At 41.8% G+C, this 22,509-nt stretch overlaps 1 protein-coding gene across 3 annotated transcripts in view; it reads right to left on the reverse strand.

Moving 5' to 3' along the window:
* Window positions 1-610: 610 nt before the first annotated feature.
* Window positions 611-22,509, reverse strand: part of flt4 (fms related receptor tyrosine kinase 4) — a 43,953-nt gene continuing 22,054 nt past the window's right edge. For all 3 annotated transcript variants that reach the window (XM_036003743.1, XM_031319278.2, XM_036003754.1), the window contains 25 exons: window positions 21,577-21,716; window positions 21,326-21,497; window positions 20,273-20,390; window positions 19,949-20,133; window positions 19,154-19,319; window positions 15,265-15,400; window positions 14,530-14,638; window positions 12,004-12,363; window positions 11,357-11,503; window positions 10,433-10,564; window positions 9,793-9,899; window positions 8,134-8,269; window positions 7,534-7,638; window positions 7,307-7,420; window positions 6,554-6,642; window positions 6,170-6,329; window positions 5,959-6,053; window positions 4,886-5,008; window positions 4,613-4,724; window positions 4,285-4,384; window positions 3,940-4,045; window positions 3,731-3,855; window positions 2,631-2,751; window positions 2,390-2,475; window positions 611-1,155 (listed from right to left, as the gene is read on the reverse strand). In XM_036003743.1, coding sequence (XP_035859636.1) covers window positions 936-1,155; window positions 2,390-2,475; window positions 2,631-2,751; window positions 3,731-3,855; window positions 3,940-4,045; window positions 4,285-4,384; window positions 4,613-4,724; window positions 4,886-5,008; window positions 5,959-6,053; window positions 6,170-6,329; window positions 6,554-6,642; window positions 7,307-7,420; window positions 7,534-7,638; window positions 8,134-8,269; window positions 9,793-9,899; window positions 10,433-10,564; window positions 11,357-11,503; window positions 12,004-12,363; window positions 14,530-14,638; window positions 15,265-15,400; window positions 19,154-19,319; window positions 19,949-20,133; window positions 20,273-20,390; window positions 21,326-21,497; window positions 21,577-21,716 — 3,464 coding nt within the window. In that variant the 3' untranslated portion in view covers window positions 611-935. The remainder of the gene's footprint in view (window positions 1,156-2,389; window positions 2,476-2,630; window positions 2,752-3,730; window positions 3,856-3,939; window positions 4,046-4,284; window positions 4,385-4,612; window positions 4,725-4,885; window positions 5,009-5,958; window positions 6,054-6,169; window positions 6,330-6,553; window positions 6,643-7,306; window positions 7,421-7,533; window positions 7,639-8,133; window positions 8,270-9,792; window positions 9,900-10,432; window positions 10,565-11,356; window positions 11,504-12,003; window positions 12,364-14,529; window positions 14,639-15,264; window positions 15,401-19,153; window positions 19,320-19,948; window positions 20,134-20,272; window positions 20,391-21,325; window positions 21,498-21,576; window positions 21,717-22,509) is intronic.

A 22,509-nucleotide genomic window follows, 5' to 3' on the forward strand; every position in this document is an offset into this window, starting at 1 on the left:
TTCATAATAAAACCTGAAGTAGTCGAGTCACGGACGCCAGGTTGTGTAGGGTCCAGGTACCCTTATCGACAATAATTCGTAGAAACTGAAAATGGAACCTTTGCACCTCTGATTTCTACACATTAACTGAGCTCTAGTGTCTGTGATTGTGTGTTTATGAAGTGGACTTTGCACCCAGATGCTCATTTCCCTCAGCTGGCAGCCAGTGTCAATAACCAGCAGGTTGTCGTTTTTGATGTGAGCATGTAAGAGGTGGTTCATCTGCCCCAGCTGTCATCATGCTTACGTCCAGTTCTGATAAGAGGTGATTAGTGTGACTCACACCCTTTTTATTCGCCCTACATCCCTCTGTTTACCTCCGTCACTTCTTCCTTATTCGTGGTGTCACGTAACCAAGCGTCTCCACCTCCGCTGAATGACACAGATGCACAAATATCAGCTCGTTTTCCTTGATTGGTCCATTATGTGGATCATCACAGAGCTTTTGGCACTAGCTAGCTGTGGACCTGTAATTCATCACAGCATGACAAATGCAAATTTGCTCTTAGAACATGTACTTCAGTGGAATAATGACAACTTTGACTTCATATCAATCAGAGAGAGAACGGCGAGAAGAAACATTTCTTTATTTCTTCCCGTGTGAGTCATAATTTGTACAAATGAAGGAAGAATATTGTATATAAAAGATAAAAGTGTGAATAAAAAATACTTTTTTGTTTTTGTCATAATGCTGCCACCCAGTGGCTGGCTAGAGGAACTTCAGGCGCATATAGTTCAGTCTGTTGTTGAGGCAGCAGCCCGAGAGAAAGAGATGAGTAGAGGTAAGCTCTAGGATCTATAACCTGATCTTTATTAATACATGACTAGTCATTACTTAAGCCTTCACGCCCCCCTTTTTTTTAACCTCCTCCATTCTCTCGAGCTGCATCTTTGATTTACACATTGGAGGAGGCCGGGCAGAGGGCATCAGGTGAGGAGAAGAAGTCGCAGAAGCCCTCCTCGGACAGGTGTCCGTACTCGTTGTTGTAGAAGGTCTGTCCTGAAAGCTGGCTGAAGAAGTTGGGACGGTGCATGGAGCTGCCGGCGCCGCTGCTTCGACCCAGGGAACCATGGGAGGCTGTCAGAGGCTCTGTGCTGCTGCTGCTGCCCATACGACTGCGTTTAGAACAACAACAACAACAAAAACATAATTATGGTCAAGTACTGACAACTGAAGCGGATCAATTAGCACAGTCAGCTATCAGGAGACACAGTCTACAGATACCTGTAGGTACTGTATGTTGGACATACTGAGTTCATGAACAATTGTTTCTCAACAGGGAAGTTAGTTGAAAACCACAGTCACTCATGTCCGACTTTAAGCTCTGAACCTGTAACTGTTAAAAATGAATATTCCTAAGTGATAATGATAGAAGCTATTCTTCCTGGGGTCCTGCAATCTCATGAAAAAAACTATTTATTCTTTATAACATTCTTTATGGCTTCAGTTGGAACCAATCGGGCCACAGACAGAGAGGAAAGTCAGAAAGTATTGATAGACAGACTAACACATTGTTGGTTTTGGTCTTTTCATTTGTTGGCAATAACAAACATAATGGATATTGCCAGCCTTATCCTGTATGTGTTCGTAATCTCAAACTTAAGAATAAAAGCTATTAATCATACTTCTTTTGACCAAAATATTCCTAAATCTAAGAGAGCTCCTGCGAGTAACCTGAGTCGGTAATAATGAACAATACATTATCTAAATCAACGTGTATAATTCAGGATAGGATAGTTTATACCTTGCCAGTTTTAGCTGTGTTTTTCTGGCAATGTCCAGAAACACTTTTGATACAATATAGCATCACTTTATATTTTTTATTTTTAGCCTTCCTTGTCAATGTGGTACTAGATTTCTCTTGCGATATGTTGAACAATGGGGCAGAGGGTAAAATCCTTGTGTCTGATTTGCTTTTCCTGCTCAGAATGTACAATGTGATGAATCATGTACTCACTTCAGAACCGCTCCTCCTACATCTTTTCTGTAAGTAGGAGTGAGTTGCTGGATAAATGTGTCTTAGTATTCACTTGTAGCATAGAACCTTTTACTGCTCTACGAACATTGTTGAGTCTAACTCTCAAAACTTTGCTGAATATGTGGCATGGGTTTAAATGACTCAGACTGTTGCTTACTCCTACTTACCCATGCATAAATGTATTCAAATCTACTGTAGTTTCACCACATATAAAGCTGTGAGTGACTTCATTCTACATGCTTCCATCCAGAAGAAAATGACTGTTTTCTCATATTGACTCTGCACTGTGACTAAATCACTGGCTGCATATCTTTTGTGCGTCACTCTCAGTTCCAGACAGCAATATGGCTCAACGCTTTTGTATGATTAACCTTTTTGAGACGGCGCCTCTGTGCCTGTGTTCAATTCTCTCAAATTCTTCGGAGGCCAGAACCATCCCGCTGTCTGTCTGGTTATCCTGGGAAGAAACACAGTTGGACATCATGTGAATTAAATGCCTTAGTTTGACCCCGCTGCTGTGTCTGCAACTATTTTTGGAAACATTTCTCAATGCCGTTTACCAAATGTCACCAGTCACATTTTCAACAGTTGATGAGAAGATAAAGAGCTTACTTGAGGAGCTTTCTGTCGGTGCATCTCCAGGGGCAACTCTTCAAATGTCTTCACTCTGGGCTGGCATATTTTGGAAGGTCCCACAAACACACAGCCGGCAAAGGGCACGCAGTTATAATACCTGGTCAAGAGGTGTTGAAAGGATTATCACATTAATACATGATGGGGCCTCCTGCTGACATACAAATGCCACGAGACAAATAAGAAATGTTTTTTTTTCTTTAAAAGAGCAAAATATGTTGCATTCAGTAAAAGAAATAGCAGTGTATGAATAATTCATAATTCAACTATTCAATACACAAGATAAGGCAAACATTATCTGAAAATACAGACACCATGGTACATCTGGGTAATTAAAATGTTTTTCCTATACCATAAAACATCTTATAACCAACAAAATGATATCTTGTCCGAAGGTTTGGCACCGCTAGTTTAATAAAAAACTAGTTGATTTAAATTTTAAATAGCCGTATGCTCAATGTCCTGACAGGCTGACGGTGTGTATCACGTCATTAACGTGATGTGGAAAAAAAATCTTTAAATGTAACTTTATCTCAGAGTTTTTCCATAATAGCTGTTAAAACCATATATTTACTTTTCAAATCATAATTTCCTTGAAACCTAAAGTATAAATTGAAAGTAAAGTATAAATTAAAGAAATTTAACCTACGGGTGCCTGGTTAGCTCACCTGGTAGAGCGCGCGCCCATATATAGATGTTTACTCCTCGACGCAGCGGCCGCGGGTTCGACCCGCCTTTCATGTGGAAGTTGTTGATTGGTTCACAAAAAACAGTTACCTCCCACAAAAGATGGCTTCTCAGGGTGTAACACCATTTGCCTGAAGATGGTCTAGTACCGAAACGCTGCCTATTATTACATTTTTGCAAGTTAGACCGTGTGCGGGAGTTTTTCTTTGCAACTTTTAAACCCCGTCCAACCAGTGAGAGGAGCTCAGACAAAAACACAAAATCTCTCATGTGAAATAACCGTAACTGTTGGAACTTTGGCAGAAAACTGTGTGTTCAAGTAGAAGCATGTTGCTCATATTTAAAAACCTTTATTTAATAGTTGAAGGAATACAGGATGTATAAATGAGTACCTGGCGGGTAGAGTGTTGCAGGCTAGTCTCAGTTCCTCCTCAGATGGAGGGCGTGACGAGGCCTGCGAGAACCCATCATCCTCTGAGCTCTGTGAGTGGTTCAGAGGGATGTAGTCCTTCCCATCCTGAAGGGAAAAGAAAGAAGATCAAGAACTGAAAACTCTTTACAAAACTCGCTAGAATTAATGTTTCCCCAGAAGTGAGCTCACAGGTATGCTGTTGTCCTGCAGCAGGTCTCCGAGGATCTGCACCAGGGCAGGGAAGTTTGGTCTTTCTTTGGGTTCACCCTGCCAGCAGGCCAGCATGATGCCGTATCTACCAGCAGAGGGCAGCACCGTCACAACAAGGACAACACTGAGGGCTCCAACTTCCCTGTCTCTAATATAGCTGCAAAAACAAATAGACCCTATATCCTCTCCTAAATGTACAAGTTAGTCAAACGTATGATATTTATGAGCATATTCTTGTTTGCCTTTGGGATGGTCTCAAGCAGTTAAAGGACTATAAATTATTTGACAGCAAAAGATGAGGAAAAAGAATAAATCAAAGCTTACATTTCAGGGGAGGCAGTCTCAGGAGCCCTCATCCTCACACCATCTTTTAATCGTTTGCAAAAGTCTTCGTCAATCTGTACGCCCGGGTACGGAGACGCACCTTAGGATGAAGCATTAATTAACATGTCAGAGAAAGGAAAAACAAAGTCATCGTGTGTTTGGATAACGGTGATGAAGATTTACTCTGCCTCGAAAAGTTCACAAAGAATAATTACCTAATTGCTTCTGGCAGAAACAGAGATTGATAGGCACTTTTAAAATCAACACACTTCGGGAGGAGACAGATGATGTTATGATTTTATACAGATGATGAAAAGAGTGTCTTTACCCAGTGAGAAGATTTCCCAGAGGAGAACTCCGAAAGACCACACGTCACTCTGGCTGGTGTACACTTTATCAAAGATACTCTCTGGAGCCATCCACTTTAATGGCAGACGAGCCTGAGAAAACATTACTTATTAACACCAGACATATAGTCAAATTTACACTAATGACACCTTCCTTTAAATTCACCCCTTATGGGGGTGATGACAACAAAAAGGAGTTTAGTGTTTTCCCGCAGTAAATGGAGATGGCTAAATGGAGCGTGAGGATGCCGTACATTGCCTTTCCTGACGTAGTCGGGGTCTTTGTATATGTCTCTAGCCAGGCCAAAATCACAGATCTTCACAATGTTGTTCTCTGACAGGAGAATGTTCCGGGCTGCCAGGTCTCTGTGGATACACTGTGGATACACACACAACCACACATACATCATAACCTTACGGACAGGTGTGTGGGCATGTGTGTGCCCGTGTATGTTTGCATGCATTGATTCCACTTTGTTTTCTCTGATGAATGAATTACAGATATGATTTGGAGGAAGTATTTGGCTTAATTGATTTCGATAATCTGTTGCCTTAAAATGTGTGTGTGTGTGTGTGTGTGTGTGTGTGTGTGTGTGTGTGTGTGTGTGTGTGTGTGTGTGTGTCTGTGCCAGTTTGTAACTGGGACTGGACTGTGTCTCATCCTGGCTGAGCTCTGTGGAATCTCTGCAGGAGATCCAACATCATTTAGAAAGCTGTCGAGTAAACGCGCCTACAGGGTCAAGACTGTGAGTCATTCAAAACAGTCTGCTTAGAGTACAGTCAGATCGTTGATAGTCATTATAAGTTATAGCCGCTTTTGTCATCACCAGTTTAATTTCATTTTTCACCCGATTACCACTGGATTCGTGTGAGATAGCCGGCTGTGGCTATTAATAAGTATCAAATCAGCTAACCAACGAATCGAAACAATCCAATAACAGCAGAGATGACAGTTTGCAGAACATGTCACTACTTGGATAACGTGTTTTACAGTGCTGATACATTTAAAAAGAAAATCTGTGAGAACAAAATATTGAATCAAATATGCCCTCTTCAGATCCACAATTTAAGCATGCACAATTTGTTTTCATGTTTTGCAGCTGTGAGTAGCTTCTCAATGTCATGGGTGACATAAAAGAATGTTTTTTAATTTAATTGTGTAAACACACTGCATACTCAAAACCTGCTAAGCATTAGTATGCAGTACAGGGCCGTGGCACAGCTCTCGTTTATGGTCACATGGTCAATTAACAAGCACGATGGACTGAAAAGCTGAGACCAATCTCCAGCGTATTCACTAACTGTCATTGTAAAGCTGACAATTAACCTTTCTGGAGGCCAGGAACTCCATCCCACGAGCCACCTGGAAACTGTAGCAAATTAGATCTTCTATCGTCAGAGGAGTTTTCCACAAGTCCTCCACTGGAGAGAGAAGATGAAGGGCAGGGTCAGTCACGGTAAGAAAAAGAAGGAGAAATTAAACTACAATTGTAACAAGACAATGAGTTAAATATTCTTGTAAATTAAAGCAGCCTTACTTTTCTCCCCAGCAGGATTCTCAGTGGGCATGTTGGACGGTGGACTCTGAGGACTAGTGAGTGGGGAGGACGGGGGAGAAGGCGGGTGGCGAGCTCTTTGGTCCATTTGACCCGCCTCAATCATCCGTCTCACCTGGCTCTGAGTTTTAGGAGAGCGATCCTGAGCGGGCAAACAATTTAATGCATCATCTCCAAAATCAATATGTATATATTTAAAAAAAAGTTTCAGAGTTTTAGAATACATGTGTCATAGGTTTGTAAGAAGTAAAATACTGTTTGATAAAGGATGGACAGAAATATCAGCTCTACTAAAGCAAAGAAGATTCTCTACAAACAAAAAGAAAATGGTAGACAGTGCTTCGGTGTCTGTAGTGCTTGGGATACCCTGTATGGGAGGAAGAACTCTCTCTTGGCTCGTAGGAAGTTGGACAGATTCCCATACTTGCAGTATTCCACTATCACCATCAGTGGACCTGGTGATACAGACAGCTTTTATCATCACAGTACTGTGTGAAAAATATTTTAACACACTTTCTTTACATGGTAAAACACATGAAAATGATCTCTGCCTCTTGTTAAGGGACTCTTTATTTTTTTTACACCATATTCAAAATAGTGAGAGCTGGCATTCTGTAAGCATTTCCTGGCTGCGTTTAGCTGCAAGGCTAAATTGGTGCTTTTGTTTAAGGTAAACATGGTTAAACATTTCAAGATGTGCATCCCTCAGAAAGGTGCTCTATAGATCAAATGGATGTATGGACATACACGTAGGGGTGTCAAAGAAAAAGAGAGGCAGCTGTTTGACTTTCTAAGTTGGTTTGCTCTAAAAAAGCTGTAGGGGGTAGACAAAATAATGTAAACACACATAGAAGAGATTTCAATACAAACAGCAGAGCTGGAAAGAGTTTGTCTGTACCCAAACTGTAGGTGTATGTTTAAAAAAAAACAACAACAGTAATATTCTACCTAAATTTAAAATGAATATAAAGAAGAGCAATGCTCAGACGTTAAAACTAACTATATATATATAGTTAGTTTAAGTATAACTAACAGGGACATGATGGACATAAACAACGTGTTGATATATAGGACGTCTAAACACACACAATATATGAGATGAGTAGATGTAAATCTTACCATTTGGTTTGGTGCAGGCGCCTAACAGGTTCACTACATTCAGATGGTTACCAATGTGAATCAGTATCTTTAACTCTGACATCAAGGCCTTGTGCTCACTGGCTGTGGATCCATCTGAGACACACACACACACACACACACACACACACACACACACATTGGAACATAATGCATAAAATACATCTGGTTGTTTAGCTACAATACTCATACATAAAGACAAATCTCACCTTTCAGCATCTTGACAGCCACTGTGTCCAAACTGTTGCTCTTGCTGACGCCGTAGATTGATGCCTCAATTACTTTTCCGAAGGCCCCGTGGCCTAAAACCTTTCCTATGTCAGGAGAAAGAACATCAACAACCACAGAATATTCATGCTCATTGATCTATGCAGGCTTTGTGTTTTAGTCTCATTGGAATACATAAACAGTTGGGGTCGGGAGCGCTTGCAAAATGTAAATGCATCTGGTATCCATATAGACAAGGGGGGAGGAATTGGAATCTCAACTGCAGCAGTCGGAAACAACACGTTCCCATGAGTCGGGAACTGTCGTGGAACAGATGCTTTTCCTCGGGGCGTTTTTAAAAATCTGTGCTGGGAATGAACACATATGTAACATTAGCACTTTACTTGGCAGCACTTTGCCCGACTGGCTGCGACCCAAAGTCATGCCATTAAGGATTCTGGAAATGGAAAACTAATCTGTTACATCCATCTATTCACTCTCATCCCCGCCTGCATATTTCCCTCGCAAACCCCCTCGCTCCCATTCACTCGTTTATCCCAACATCCATCCATCCTTTTCTACCACCCTTCCCGACTGCTCACCCAGTCGGAGTCTGTCTCTGGAGATCTCCCACTGCGAGGAGTCGTAGGGCAGGTATTCACACTGCTCATCCAGAGGCACCTCGCCCGGGTCCATAATGATTGACAGGTAGCCCGTCTTTATGTCTGCCGGGTTAACCTGAAGTTCAGACAGAGAAAGAGTGTCAACCACAATGATATATTGCAACAAGTGACCACTGTAGTCTGTAGTAAACATGTAATTGTGCCAGCTGTGATAGCTACATTTTGGGAACATTTCTATCATACTTAGGAGAATAAAAAAAACCCTGCTTTTATCACATTAGATGAGTCAAAAATGAATTGTGATCAAGCTGGAAGCAAAGTAGATTATCATAGCTAACTGTTTGTACAAACTTTTCATCCATTGACAATTGAAAAGCATATTGCAACAGTAGCCGTTTTACTATTGGATGGCTTTCAAGGCCAGCTGCTGGAACGTAGGCATAATAGAGACATTGTGTAGTTACAGTAAACACCTGTAGCCGTCAGCAGCAGGAATATGTGCATTCCATCTGCAGTCTCCACTTTTTAACTTTTTTCATTTTACACACAGATTGCAATTAAATCTGCATACACAACGAAATTTAATGGTAACCGACTCCCTGTGCCTTTTCTACACAATTAAGAACTGTTTTGCACGTGTTTCAAGTTTATACAGTGAGATTATTCATAAAGCATAAAGACTACTTTTATTTAAAGCAAATTTCCAAACACCATTTCTTCTTCATAATCTAAACATGTCATCTTAGCAAGATAATGACAGTTTATTGAAGTGGCTTGTTGAGTATTTACAGTAGTGGCATTGTTGGTGTTACAATAACTAAAGTTCCAGTCTCTCTTACAATTTAAACACCACATGCGATCAAAAGCATATTTGGGATGCTGTATATTAGTATGTGAAGTTCAGTATATTTATATTACTATTATAGATATTAACATAATGCTAATATTTAGTAGGCTATTTCCTGTATGGGGTACTGTATTTTTTGTTTTTGTTTTCCTCTCAGAGACAATGTTTTCTTCAGAAAGCCACCTGGGCCTCTCCTCTTAGCTCAATAAACTGCCTGCTGCTTTTAAAGGCTTACAGATGTTGAGAGGAGCTGATGTGATGTGATTGGCTACTATTGGAGGTCACCCCAGGACTCAATATTCTTATATTTTTAAATGAATGTTGTTTTTTATTCTTTCTTTTTTCATTGTGGTTGGGAGGGGGGCACATTTTAATACCTCACTTAGGGCACAAGTGAACAAGGGGGCAAGTAAGATAAAGCTACTGTGGGAGAGCGGAGAGAAAAAGAGCCATCTCTTAATTAATTTGTTAATGACAGCACCAAACTGTGAAGTCACTGTGGAGCGACTGTGTGAGACAATCTAATGAGCGACCAAGTGAAGAAAAATAAAAAGCAATTTGGTCCTCATTATAGACGTGCTACGACTAATAGGACTCGCTCCCAGCGGATATCAGTAACTCTCTCAGTGGGTGATCTGCAGACTGTCTCAGAGATCAAACAGGTTGTGCTCTAACGCCGACAGACATGTTGTGAGCCGGAGGTTAACGTGTCTCCGTCACAGTTGGTCAGTTTCTCTCACAAACCCACAGACACAAACACAGACACACGGTGAAAAGTGGCGCCCTCTGACCCGCTTCACATTGCAGAAGATGAGGATGAGCAAGGCCCAGAAGAAAACAGCGATGACTCCAGTCCCGATGAGAATAACAATCTCCACGTTGGCCTTGTCACTTGAACCTTGATAGAAAGAAATAAATAAAGTCATGTTTAGATGCAACTGTTGTATCTGAAACCACTCTATCCTCTCACATCTCTCTTTGATGACATTACTCTTTACCAACTGTAGGGGGTGCTATATTACAAACTATTGAACCTTCTCGCAAACTCCTTATGTTGAAATCTTTAGGTTAGGTCATTGTGCTAAACAGTCATTTAATCAACTCAGCCATTCATCATAAGACCACTTCCAGCAAACCCATTCATATATTCATCCTGAATATAAAACGTCCCAGCAGTCAATGACTTTGATTTTTACTGTGGAGAGCTGTATACAACAAAAGCACAAAAACTACAGCTGCAGTGAAAAGTGTGAGGGGTGAATGACGAAAATCCAGACATGTACATTTTGTGTGTGAGGGCAACTGGGATTTCAGGCCTGAGCGCACTCGAAAAAAGCCTGTCAGCATTGAATGTGTGTGAGTGGATTCAGGTGTCTTTGAGATTGTATCCAGCGATCTGTTTCTGTATGTGTGGGTGCGCAGCTGTCTCACCGATGACCCGGACGGCGGCTGATGAGTGGACACAGCCACGCTGGTTGCAGGCAGTGCAGGTGTAAAGGCCAGCGTCCTCCTCTGTAACCCTCTGGATACTCAGCGTGCGGTTTGAGTCCTGTAGCTGGATCCCTGAATAGCGACACACACAGCGCCACACTTCAATATACCAATTCAGCTCTCACATCATAAATCCAGCAACTTTCTCAACAGTGTTTCTTGAATTTCTGTCACACCTCTGGTATTCAATTTATAATGTTAACATATAAACCCTGTCATCCTGTGAGGCGAGCCACATGCCCCAGCAACCACGCTGAGTGAACCCAGAGCATCAGCTTTCACTCAGACCCATATTGACACCCCCCCCCCCCCCCACACACACACACACACACACACACACACCTACTCAGATACACACTGAGAAAGCTAATGAGCCATGACTATCGTCCTGCAGGGTTTTATGCGTGGGTGTGTTGGTGTGTGAGTGGGTGTGTAATGGCATATGTGCAACAAACACATCCATACAAGCATTCTTGTCACTGGTTCTGTTTGACACATTTGTTGAGTGTGCGGGTGGGTTGGTGGGTGGTTGTGTAGCTGTTGGTTTTCAATAGCTGGATTGCCATTCATCATGACGGAAATTGCAACAAGAAAAACAGCTACATCTACCAAAAGCTGTCGATCTTCGAGTAAATATTAACAACGCTTATTGTTTCTGCTCTTTTATCTAATGTGAAGCCAGAATGTGGCAGACTTTCAAGGGAATTCCCCCGAACAGAGCATGAACTCTCATGCGACACAAGCCCTGCTAAATTGATATTCAGAGGGGCAAACTTCACGAGTAACTGTTGGTGTGGGTGGACGGGTGGGCGGCTGCACTGTTGTATTACCGTGTGCATCACCTGTGTAGGTGTATTCACACACCTGACATTTGGTGGAGAGGCTGGTTGTCTTTGAACCAGGAGAGGAGGGGTAGAGGTCTGCCCTCTACGTCGCACTCCATGCGCAGAGACTCAGTCACATTCACTGTCTGGTTGGTGAGGCTGAGCCTGTATCGAGGCGCCTCTGGGGCTATAGAGAGAGAGAGGGGCCAAAAGAGAGGGAGAAGGGAAATCAACACTATGACTTGTCTGCACAAACAGTGCAACCCAAGAACCATCAATGTACATGATATTTATTCACCGAAGGGTCTCGTAAGAATGATAAAAAAGGGCAAAAGTAAAAAAAAAATAATAATCCCATTAAAATGTACATCTGTGCTCCAGGCACTGATGCAAGGTTACAGCACACAATATGAATGAAGCAGGATTTTGTTTGTTCAGCTCTGTTTCCTTTCACTAGATGCTGTGCAAACACCAGGTACTCTCTCCATCACATGTGTGATGGTAGGTATCGGGCTGCGTGGGCTTTGTGAGTGCGTGTAATTTTAAGCCTCCAGCATCTCAGCATCAGCGCCACTGCTTTGTGTTTCAGCTACCAAGGGTTGAGCATTTCTCTATAATTAGCTGTGGTTGAGAGTGACTACTCTGGGCGATGTGTGTATGTCTGTGTCTGGAGCTTTTATCTCTCACCTTTCACAGAGACATATTTGAACAGGCACTGTTTGTCCCCGCTCCACCTGCTCTGAGCCTCACATACATAATGACCCTCATCCTGCAGCTGTATGGAGGGGATGGTGAAGTCTAGGACCCAGCTGTTGGAGTGGTCCTGGAAGGAGAGCTGGCCGTCAAGGGTGTTCGCGTAGAGGTGCACGCTCCTGCAGTCCAACTCCTGGGGCTTGCCCTGTTCGTCCTGCAGGGCCTGGGGGTCAAGACGGTACCATTGCAGCTGCTCGTAGGTGTAATTGTCAGCGCTGCAGCACAGGGACACTTTCTCCTGCTCCAGGGGATTCTCCGATGGCTGAACGTCCACACTGAACCCCTCAGGGATGGCTATGAAGATACAGAGAAAGGCAGGTGGAGCGGTTAGGTAACCTCGCAAGACAGAGCTTGTGCACTGGACATTACTGTAATGAGAATTATTCCTTAAAGGGTTGGTTTACCCAAATTACAAAAACACTTTTCTAATTTAAAACCCATGGTGCTCACTGAACGTTCAATAATCCATCCATGTACAGTGTGTGTGTGTGTGTGTATATACACACACACACACACACACACACACATATACATACATATACTGTACAAAGTAATGTTGCTGCTGATTTTTCTAAACATAATTTTCCAATGCTGGGAGAACCACAAATTGTATTCACTTCCATTGTAATGGGGTGAACCTCAGGGACACATATCATAAAACAAATAAAATCACCATCTACACTACATACACACCACTAGAGGGGATTTTGGCAGAACAGACCCTTTAATTCTTCTGTGTTTTGCGTTCTTTGTTGTCAGATGCAGGGTGAATTTGAACCGGACCACTGTGAACCCAGATTTACTTTTTTAGTGGTCACTAGGCCTACTTATTCTGTCATGTTTTGTTAAAAAACATATCCATTACTATATCATATTAGTTTTTTGTAATAATCAGCCTAAGAATGCAGTGCACAGATCATATTAAGCTGAGATAACTAAGGATGTTAAGTTTCTGTATGGGAGGGGCGGGGTCATTTGAACTGTTCTGTGCAAGTGAAGTGATGCAAAGGCTCATAGGAAAAAAATGTTGCTGATGGTTTCTGTGCACAAGTGTTTTAATAATGTTCTGTTAATATTTGGGGTGTGCATTTATGTTATCTGGGATTTAGTTTTGTATGGTTGATTTAGTGTTCATATTTATTTACATTTATTGTTGTACCATGACCGAGACCCGGGTGGGGACTGATGAGGTCTGGGCAGTCTGCTAACTGTGTGGAAGTATTGTGTGGCACATGTGCAGGTTCGAAGCCAGTAACTTTATTACCTGAGTGAAACTTTCCATGCAATTCAAAACATTAGAAGACTACAGAGAGTAGTGTTGCTGTCCTATCTTTAACACTGGAACTAATGTATTGAGTACATTGTTCTAAAATGTATACTGAGATGAAGGAAGATAAATAGTATCTGTATAACTGAATTATTGCTAGTAGTGATGAGTAGCCTAACGTTTTGTGTTTATGTTTCTTTGGATGTTTAAAGCTGTAGCGCGTAGCTACTGTCTCCCCCATGAGGAATTCTAAGTAATGACAACTAAACTGTCGGCACGTCCACATGATAAAAGCCTTCCGTGATCGCGCACCACCCCCACCCCTCCTCCACGCAGTTGCTAGTAGCCAAGGAGGACACGGAGGGTTAAAAAAAACACCATGGACTCTTTAGAAGAGATAATTTTAGTGCGTTCCATTCGTACTCGGAAATCGGATTTTCCGAGGTCAAATTCGAAAACACCCCCTGACCTCGAACATCCAACATGGCTGTTCCGTGTATCAACAGTTGTGAAAGCTGTAGTAACATACAGTTATAAGCACTTCTGTGTTATTGGTGTCTCACTAAATCAGTCGTACACGCAGTCCTGTCCAACTTTTATCTGTGGACATGTTGCTACGCTGTTTGTGTGCACAAAAAACTGCGTAATGCGTTGTTATAAACTGGCATTGCTACCCATGGCTAACCTGGATAGAGCTAATGAAAACAATGAAAATCCAACTTGTAAATGGAAGGCATTCAACTCGGGTGTGACGTCATTCACCGAAGTATATGGAACGCACTATTATCTTCACTCGATTTTCTGCGCAAAAGTCGCCAGACGACACCAGTTTCTGAACATAGCCATACTGAGAAATACAGAGAGAGTTGTGTGGAGCTGATAGTCTTAATTAGCTTTGTAGCAACTCATTCGGCAATGGCTTGAATGTAACAGACATTCATTAATATAAAAAGTTACGCACTAAAGCTTTAACTTAACATAGACAACATGACTCCAGAAAAAAATTATTTATGTTTACTAATGATTTTTAGTAATGACTACTAATGTAAACTTGATTTTTCTACTGCATCAACTTACAGCTCTGTGTTAATACAACTTAGTTTCACCCTGTGTAAAAACTTAGATGGTTTAAGGCAACGGGTTTCCATGCAAATTTCTAGTAAAGTCAACTAATTTGCGGATAACATACTTACTGGTTACATAGAAGTAGATCAGCCACTCATCTTTGCCAACTTTATTTTCAGCAGAACACTTGTACATGACGGAAACACTGGCGTTGCCAATCTGAAGCCTGCTGACTCTCTGTGGGGTGAGAAAAGGTGGATGAGACTTGAATTCATATGGAGGACACGCATATTCTAAAATGAAAGGGCAGTCTGCTGTCATGCATTACGTTGTGAGCTGACACAAACTAGGTTTTGTGCCGACAAGGCAACAGGAAGCAAACTCACCCAGGTGTGACTGAAAAACCATCAGGACTTTGCATGTGTGCGTTTTTCTGTGTGATAATTTCATCTTTATTTTTTTGCGGTTTATAAATATTCAGGCATGTGTATGTGCACATGGGCCCCTTGCATGTGTGTCTCTCCTGATGTTTTTATTACCCATCCTTACAGGAAGTCTGCAGAGGAAGACTGCTCTAAATATTTCAACTGTGGAAATGGTTCGTGATTAACAAATTTTGTTATGGAGCTCAGAATTTGGGACGCTTACATAAATACATCACAGTTCACGGATAAGTCCACTTACATTGATTTCTTCTTTTCTGGGCTACGTTCTAATCATTATTAGTTTCCTTAACGGATATTTCAATCCTATCATCAATGATGTAATCATATTACACTATTGCGATTTCTTGTTTTTTTTAATTCATGAATAGGTGGGCTTCTACATAGAATGGCAGTCACAATCAAACAGCTGTGATGAACCTTTTGTCGGCCATCCACCACTTCGACCGACGTTTCAATAGCCTTGATTTCATTCACAGCGTTTTCCGAGTTAATGTCCTGCCAGTTCTGACAGTCTGCGATCCTGTCACTCCGGCCCTTCCTGTCTCGTCGGACCCTGGAGAGAAACACACACACACACACACACACACATTTGTGACATCTCCCCTCATTGACATGCATAGCAGAGAGTGGGCAGTGGGAGAGAATTCAGAAGCACATCAAACCAGACATCCTTTTATGAGTTTTTGTTTCACACACTGGGTTGCATTTCATATCCTAAATCCCAAAGCTAAGTCAATTACGCTGAGTGTCCTGGCAACTAATGGAAAAACTATGATATAAATTTCTGTTATGGAGATCCATAGTGTGAATGTCATAGCAGAACTAATGAAACATGAAATGCATTTTCTCCTTAAGGCACCGCTGAAATATTAGCAGAAGGCTATCAGGGTCAATTTCGTTTTATTCTCTTCATAGTGTACAAACAGTATACATACTTCATAAAATAATTAAAATTATTATACATAAGTCAATTATTTGTGAATTAAACTTGTGTGGATGATACAGCCTGATTTGATTCCCTCAGAATTCAGTATAAATTGCTATTGCAAATATTAGCTTACACACATGCACGCACACACACACACACACACACGCACGCACGCACGCGCACACACACACACACACACACACACACACACACACACACACACACACACACACACACACACACACACACACACGACATTTAAAGGAGTTTAAATTCTTAATATGCATACATATTACACATCAGGTCTTTTACAGTTATTTTTTATTGCTAACATGCATCGGTCCAAACTGAAGTCACATTGTCAAAACTCTTCACACAGTCAGCAAAACAAAAAGTCTATGTGGACCAAACTGTGGATCATTTTTCATTTCTTTCACACAAAATGCATTCAATGACCACATTTTCCAAATTCCATGAACTCTTTTCTCATTCATACTCCACTACCTGCAAAAGAATCTGCAGCACATTGTTCAAATGCTCACACACTGCCTTCAAAACTGTTGAAAACACATTTACTGTAAAACAGAATGATGGAAGATTTTGTGCATTTCAGCAGTAACCTATTGATATATCTATAGAAAATCTTAGCAGAGTATTTACAATAAAATGAAGTAATCATTCCAAACAGCTGATTTCAGCTGAAAGAGAAGACATAAGATGTGATGTTAATGAGAACCTGTGGCCAAATGCAGGAGAGATGGATGACTAGGACCCTCACAGTCCTGTACAGTATGAGTGATTATAATATAGCCTACATGTTGTCTATGTTTTTTTGTAATTATTGTTGCAGCCCTGAAATTTCAGGAATGATTTTTGTTTCAACTTTTTATTTTTTACAAGTAAATTACTGTATGCACAGATATGAAAAGAATCCAGGATATTGAAGCAAATTTTGGATTCATTCTTGTTACATTTACTTTAGTACGTGAAAGTGAACGGTATTACCTATTCCTATTCTATAATGAAATACTGATTTATGTGAAAAATCATTCAAACTATTCAGATAAAAGTCCCTTATTTAGGTAGTGCTTCCTGTTGTTCTATAGGTCAGTGTGTTATAAGTGACGATTGCTTTCTGAGTGAAAATTGTTTTGGTCCAACAAGCTTATTTTGAGACATGAATGAAGGGCTTTGGTGGTTTGAATGAATTTTGGAGGTGAGAGTAACTGCTTGGCCAAGATGCTGTTGATGATGTTGGTAATGCAGACTGTATGAAGAGATTGGAAAAAGTAGTTTTAGTGTAATTTTCAACGCAACTCACAACCACTACACAACAATGGAGGACGTCGAAGGTGTGTTGTTTTTGATTCTTGGCATGTGGCTATTTGCCACAGCCAGAAGACAAATTTTGTTTCAAAAGAAGCTGAAGGCAGCAAAAAAAAAAAACAGCTGAAAAAAACAGGAGAGTTTGGGAATTACAAATTCCTGAATTACATGGAATTGTTCACCGACACAAAAGGGTAAGTTACGTTAGCTACCTGGTAACGTTAGCTAACATTTGCATGTGTTCATGGTCAGTATTTACTATACGCTATACAAAGTATTACATGAACTTTAGCAACCATTATTACACACTAAAATATGTATGCTGTGTACTGTTTGTGTTTCAGATAATTCAGGCTTTGCAAAATCGTCGCCACAGACTGTCTGTTTGGGCGTTTAACCGAGCTGCCGAGTGGTGGGATGTCATTGTTCCCGGTCAGTGGGTTTAGAACTTCAGAATGTCCAAAGAAACATTTATCTAGCTGTACAACAAAATGCATCCAGCGATGGAGAGACATGACACAACCTTCCGCAAGTGTGTACCTCTAGTGTACAGACATGTAAGGGATAATGACCTGCTCGCTCTACAGTACCCTTTTATTACACGGCTACTTACTAAAGGAGTCAATAATTTGACAGAAAATATTGATTTAAAATTATTTTATTGATTTCGTAATATTTCTCAAGAGTCCATGATCAGAACTGTTACTGTTACCTTAGCAACGGTCTGTTATTGATAACAGTAGTCTGCTATTCAGAAATAACAGACTGACTAGACTAGAATGCCATAACTGACCAATCAGAATCGAGTATTCAACAAAGCCATGTAATAAGAGAGTGATATTGATCTACTCACCTCTTACTATTCTTTTTAGTAAAACCAAGTTCTGGCACCTTGTGAGGACCTGTTTATTGCACCCACAAGGGAGTCCCTACAAGTTGACGTGTGAGCTTATATTTGTCTATGCAATGTGATCAATACAGACACCGTCCTCATCTTATATACAGTAAGTAAGTTCTCCACTTTTGCAGAGAATTTTGTTCAAAACAATGAATGCAAATTCAGGGGTTTTGTTCAAGGACACATCAGAAGGCAGGTGGACTACACAAAAAAGGGGGAATTCAATTCTTACTCTACAAACCAGAAAAGGTTAACGCAGCCATGCGTCAGTCGGCGCCCATGAAATGTCACAAGCATCGACTGTATATGTCACGAGATGTACATGAGACAGAACATGAACTGGACATCTGGAGCAAAAGTTGCGCCTGACCTGCCACTGTTGTGTGTTTCTGAATGCGTACTCTGGGCGCCTTGTGTCGGCACTCCTGTTGCATTGCCCACATGGAAAGGTCAAAAGAATAGCAATAACTTGAAAAATTAAGCCTTGGAGGAAGATGGAGGCGGGTCTACTGTATATGGCTGTCCAGAGAATCCATTATATTGTGTTGTGGGATTAGGCGGAGATGGAAAAGGGGAGAAAAAGCAGAGGGCGATGCCTGATAATAAGTGTGTTTATATGTGTTTATATGTGTTTATATGTATGTGTGTGTGTGTGTGTGTGTGTGTGTGTGTGTGTGTGTGTGTGTGTGTGTGTGTGTGTGTGTGTGTGTGTGTGTGTGTGTGTGTCAGAAAGTAAGACTGCTGTGTGACAGCTGAACCATGGCGGATCAGCAACAGAGTAACAGACACAATATTACTGCGCGAGGGAGGAAGCAGGTTGGACATAGAACAGACACACTGTCCTTTCGTCCTCTCTTTCCTCTATTTACTTCTCCTCCACCTTCCTCTTTATCGCTGCTCTTTTTATCCACCTCTACATCTCTTTCCCCACCGCCTCTTTCTTCATTGTCTCCTCCCTCTCTTCTTCACTCAGAGCCAGTGGATAATTTCACACTGACCTTTTCCTCTCATTTGGTCTTCACATAACGCTTCACGCACCGCATCCCACTCCCCTCTTGTCCCGTTCGATCAAACCTTATCTGCTCCCACACTGGTTACACAGAGTTTGCAAAAAAATATCAGTCCTGTGTGTGAGTGTGTGTTGTTTTTCTTACAGTGTGCTCCGGGTGCTGTTGAGGACACACGGGCCCCAGGCCCTCCACTGCCAGCTGACATTGGTAGCTGGGAGACCATATGCAGTGCATGTTAGAGTCTGGCTGCTACCACTGGGGTAAGGACTGGACGGAACTGCCACTTCTTTCTCATGGATCTGTGGGGGAACTACGGAAGAAGAGAGCCAATCAATCAATCCAGCCAGCCAGCCAGCCATAATATTTGGGGGTCACAGTCCTATCCCAGTTTATGTTAATTGGGCGGAACAAGGAAACACCCTGGACTAGTTGCCAGTAACAGAGCTAAAACAAATAGAGAGAAAATCACCCTCATACGCCTCATACACAGCTATGAGAGGAAACTAAAACATGACTAGAAGACAACTAGACCATTAGAAAACAGAGAGGAAACCCTGATAAAATGTAAGGAACATACAAACTTCACACACAAATGTGTTTACATTGACTACTTTTGGTAACTAATCCATAATTTTACATACATCATGGCTTTTCATTGTAGCTCCAACGTAATTTATCATTGATGATGGTTTCATGAACTTATTTCTTTCACATTTCCAGGCCCCACAGCTCTGCCATTCAATCTGTCATCAGCACTCTTGTGTGCATCTTTTGTTTATTGATGCAACATTTCAGTTTTTTTTTTAATTTCTTCCCCCCAAATCCAAACCACACATTAACTCATTTTTAATATAAAATACTCATCATAATACTTTCATGGTTGTGCAAAACATCTGGCGTGATCTCCATTGAGGGTACACAGACCAACAGACAAGTTACCGTTGACGACAAGCGTGATGTTGAGCCTCCTCTCCAGCGCAGCGGCACTGTTCCTCAGCACCACAGTGTAGAGCCCAGAATCCTCCTGACAAACATCCTTGATCTCCAAAGCGTGGTTAAGGTGCATCCTCATCCTTTTCATCTTGAACTCTGGTCGCTGGTTTATCAGCTTTCCATCTTTATACCTGGACACAAAGCACAGCTGCTACAGTGCGGGATACACTCCAGCTGAGCTGCTCTGCCTCTAAATTAATCTGTGAGGCCTAATTTTGCTTTTGGATATTGCCCATTGCATTTAATGAATACACCAGAGTCTCATCTTACCATTGTGTTTCGGGTGTGGGGAAGGCAGACACATTTACTTGTAATTTGAACGACTTCTGGCCAGCAGTTACCTCCACCACTGGTCCATTTCTGTAGTTGAGGCTGATAAATGGCTTTTCTGGAAGAAGAAGACATTCACTCATTTACAGTCTGAGTCTCAAAGCTCAAAGTAATCTCCACCAAAAATCTCCTCCGTATCAAACACTCACCCCCTGTAGGCTTAAAACTTCAGTCGAAATGTCCACGGAAACTTCTCAAATCACTCCTCTGCTGTTTATCCACACAGTATCTTGACTTTTTTGCTTTGCCAATTCATTGCTAAATACGCAAGCAGTGGTTTGAGACATTTCTGTGGATATTTGAACACATCTTCTTGCTGTGCACAGGGTCACCATTGGAATCAGAGCGTGATTGAACCCCTGAAGAACCCCTTCAGGATTACAGCACTAAATATTTGATTGATTATTTTTGTGGAGCATTCCTTTTAAAGCAAGACTATATCATTTTTCAGGAAATAAATGATTCATTCTTCTGGAATTGAATTTATTTTATAAGCAATAAAACACCCCTTCACATTTCAATACTCAGGTTTTTTTTTTTTTTAAACATAATTTTTTGGGGGCTTTATTAGATAGAACAGCTGAAGACAGGAAAGCGGGGAGATAAAGGGTTAAGACATGCAGCAAAGGGCCGTGGGTCGGACTCGAACACGGGCTGCTGCGGCAAGGACTGAGTCTCAGTATATGGGGCGCACGCTAAACCAGATGAGCTTCCAGGGCGCCCCACTCTTAGGGATTTTTTGAGCCTTTCTTGTCCTGATATGATCAGTGACCAGGAACCATGAACATGGCAAACATTACACCTGCTTAATTATGTTAGCATGTTAGCATTTAGCTCAAGTACAGCCCCACAGAGCTGCTAACACGGATTTAGTCTTGTTATTATGTACAGATTCTCATGATTAAAGTGATATTTACTGTAGGATTACCGATTGACCTATTGAACAAGAGGAAGGCCGTGTAGTAGACTGCATTGTTCTGAGCTAGTGCTTACCATAAACTATGACATGAGTTTGTTGGGTGTGTCTTGTGTCCATGCTGGTGACGTTGCAGCTGTACGGGCCAGTGTCTGTGACATTGACGCTGTGGATGGTCAGGATGCTCACAGCCTCTGTTGCGTGAGACAGAGCTTCACGATGGGGCTTAGTGTTCTCCAAAGTGTTTGGCTGGTGAGATGAAATGAAATCCAGCATTGTATATTTACTGACGCCGTTCAACATGTGACCAACCATTGCTGCTACGTACCTGTTTGCGAGGGTAAGACCACTGAATGTCCACTCCAGCGTCGAACTCCACCAACGCTGTGCAGTTCAGGGTGAGGGCCTCCCCCACTATCAGCTCGACTGGCTCCTCAGGAAACAGCTTGACATCGTAAACCTGACTTCCTGTCCGGGAAAGAGAAAAAAGGGGGAGGTAGAAAGAGAGGGACAGAGGGAGGGGAGACAGTGAGAGAGGTCACGGTGACATCGTCAGCGTTTTTTTTCCTTCCTCGCAGGACCAGAGGAAATGACTTTCCTCTGGACCAGAGGAGCCATCCCACTATAAAGAAGCTGTCTGTCACAAGCTCACACTATTTCCACTCATTTGTCAAGGTATATATCAGTGAAGGAAATTAGAGTGGAATAAAGAGAAGCCTTAATTCAAGATAAGACAGAAAAAGCAAAAAAACTTTGGACACTGGCCAATGGCATGGGGTGTAAAACAACCTGCGTTGGTGATGTCTGTGCAGCAGACTGTGATTGCCTGATTGTTTAAACGCTCCATTAGCGTTCGGAGTGAATACTCGCTCTCAGTTTCTCCTCTGACTGATGCTGCTGTTACTTTTGGCCCGGCAGCAGTGGGTATGACTTTCCTTTCGCCCTTTGAAGTGAGAGGTGAATGATCTTCACACGACATAGCAAAGAGCCTGTGGGTCCCTCAGCTCACTCGCAACGAGAGGGAACTTCAACATGAAACCTCTTCGTCTTAGTTTCATACAATTTAATTATGCCTTCGCTTCTCTTCTCTTCCTTTTCTTTCCTTTCTTTTAATTCTGCTGGCATAATGGCACACGTCACCCTATTAAAGAGGGAGTTGTATGTTTTCAAGGAAATTACATAATGAAATAAAATCCTTTAAATTGTCAGCATTAAGGCGTAATTGGCTCACTGGCTGCCATGCAGAATTATGGTGGCAGTG

The sequence above is a fragment of the Sander lucioperca genome, chromosome 1 (genome assembly GCF_008315115.2).
Source record: "Sander lucioperca isolate FBNREF2018 chromosome 1, SLUC_FBN_1.2, whole genome shotgun sequence".
Lineage (NCBI taxonomy): Eukaryota > Metazoa > Chordata > Actinopteri > Perciformes > Percidae > Sander > Sander lucioperca.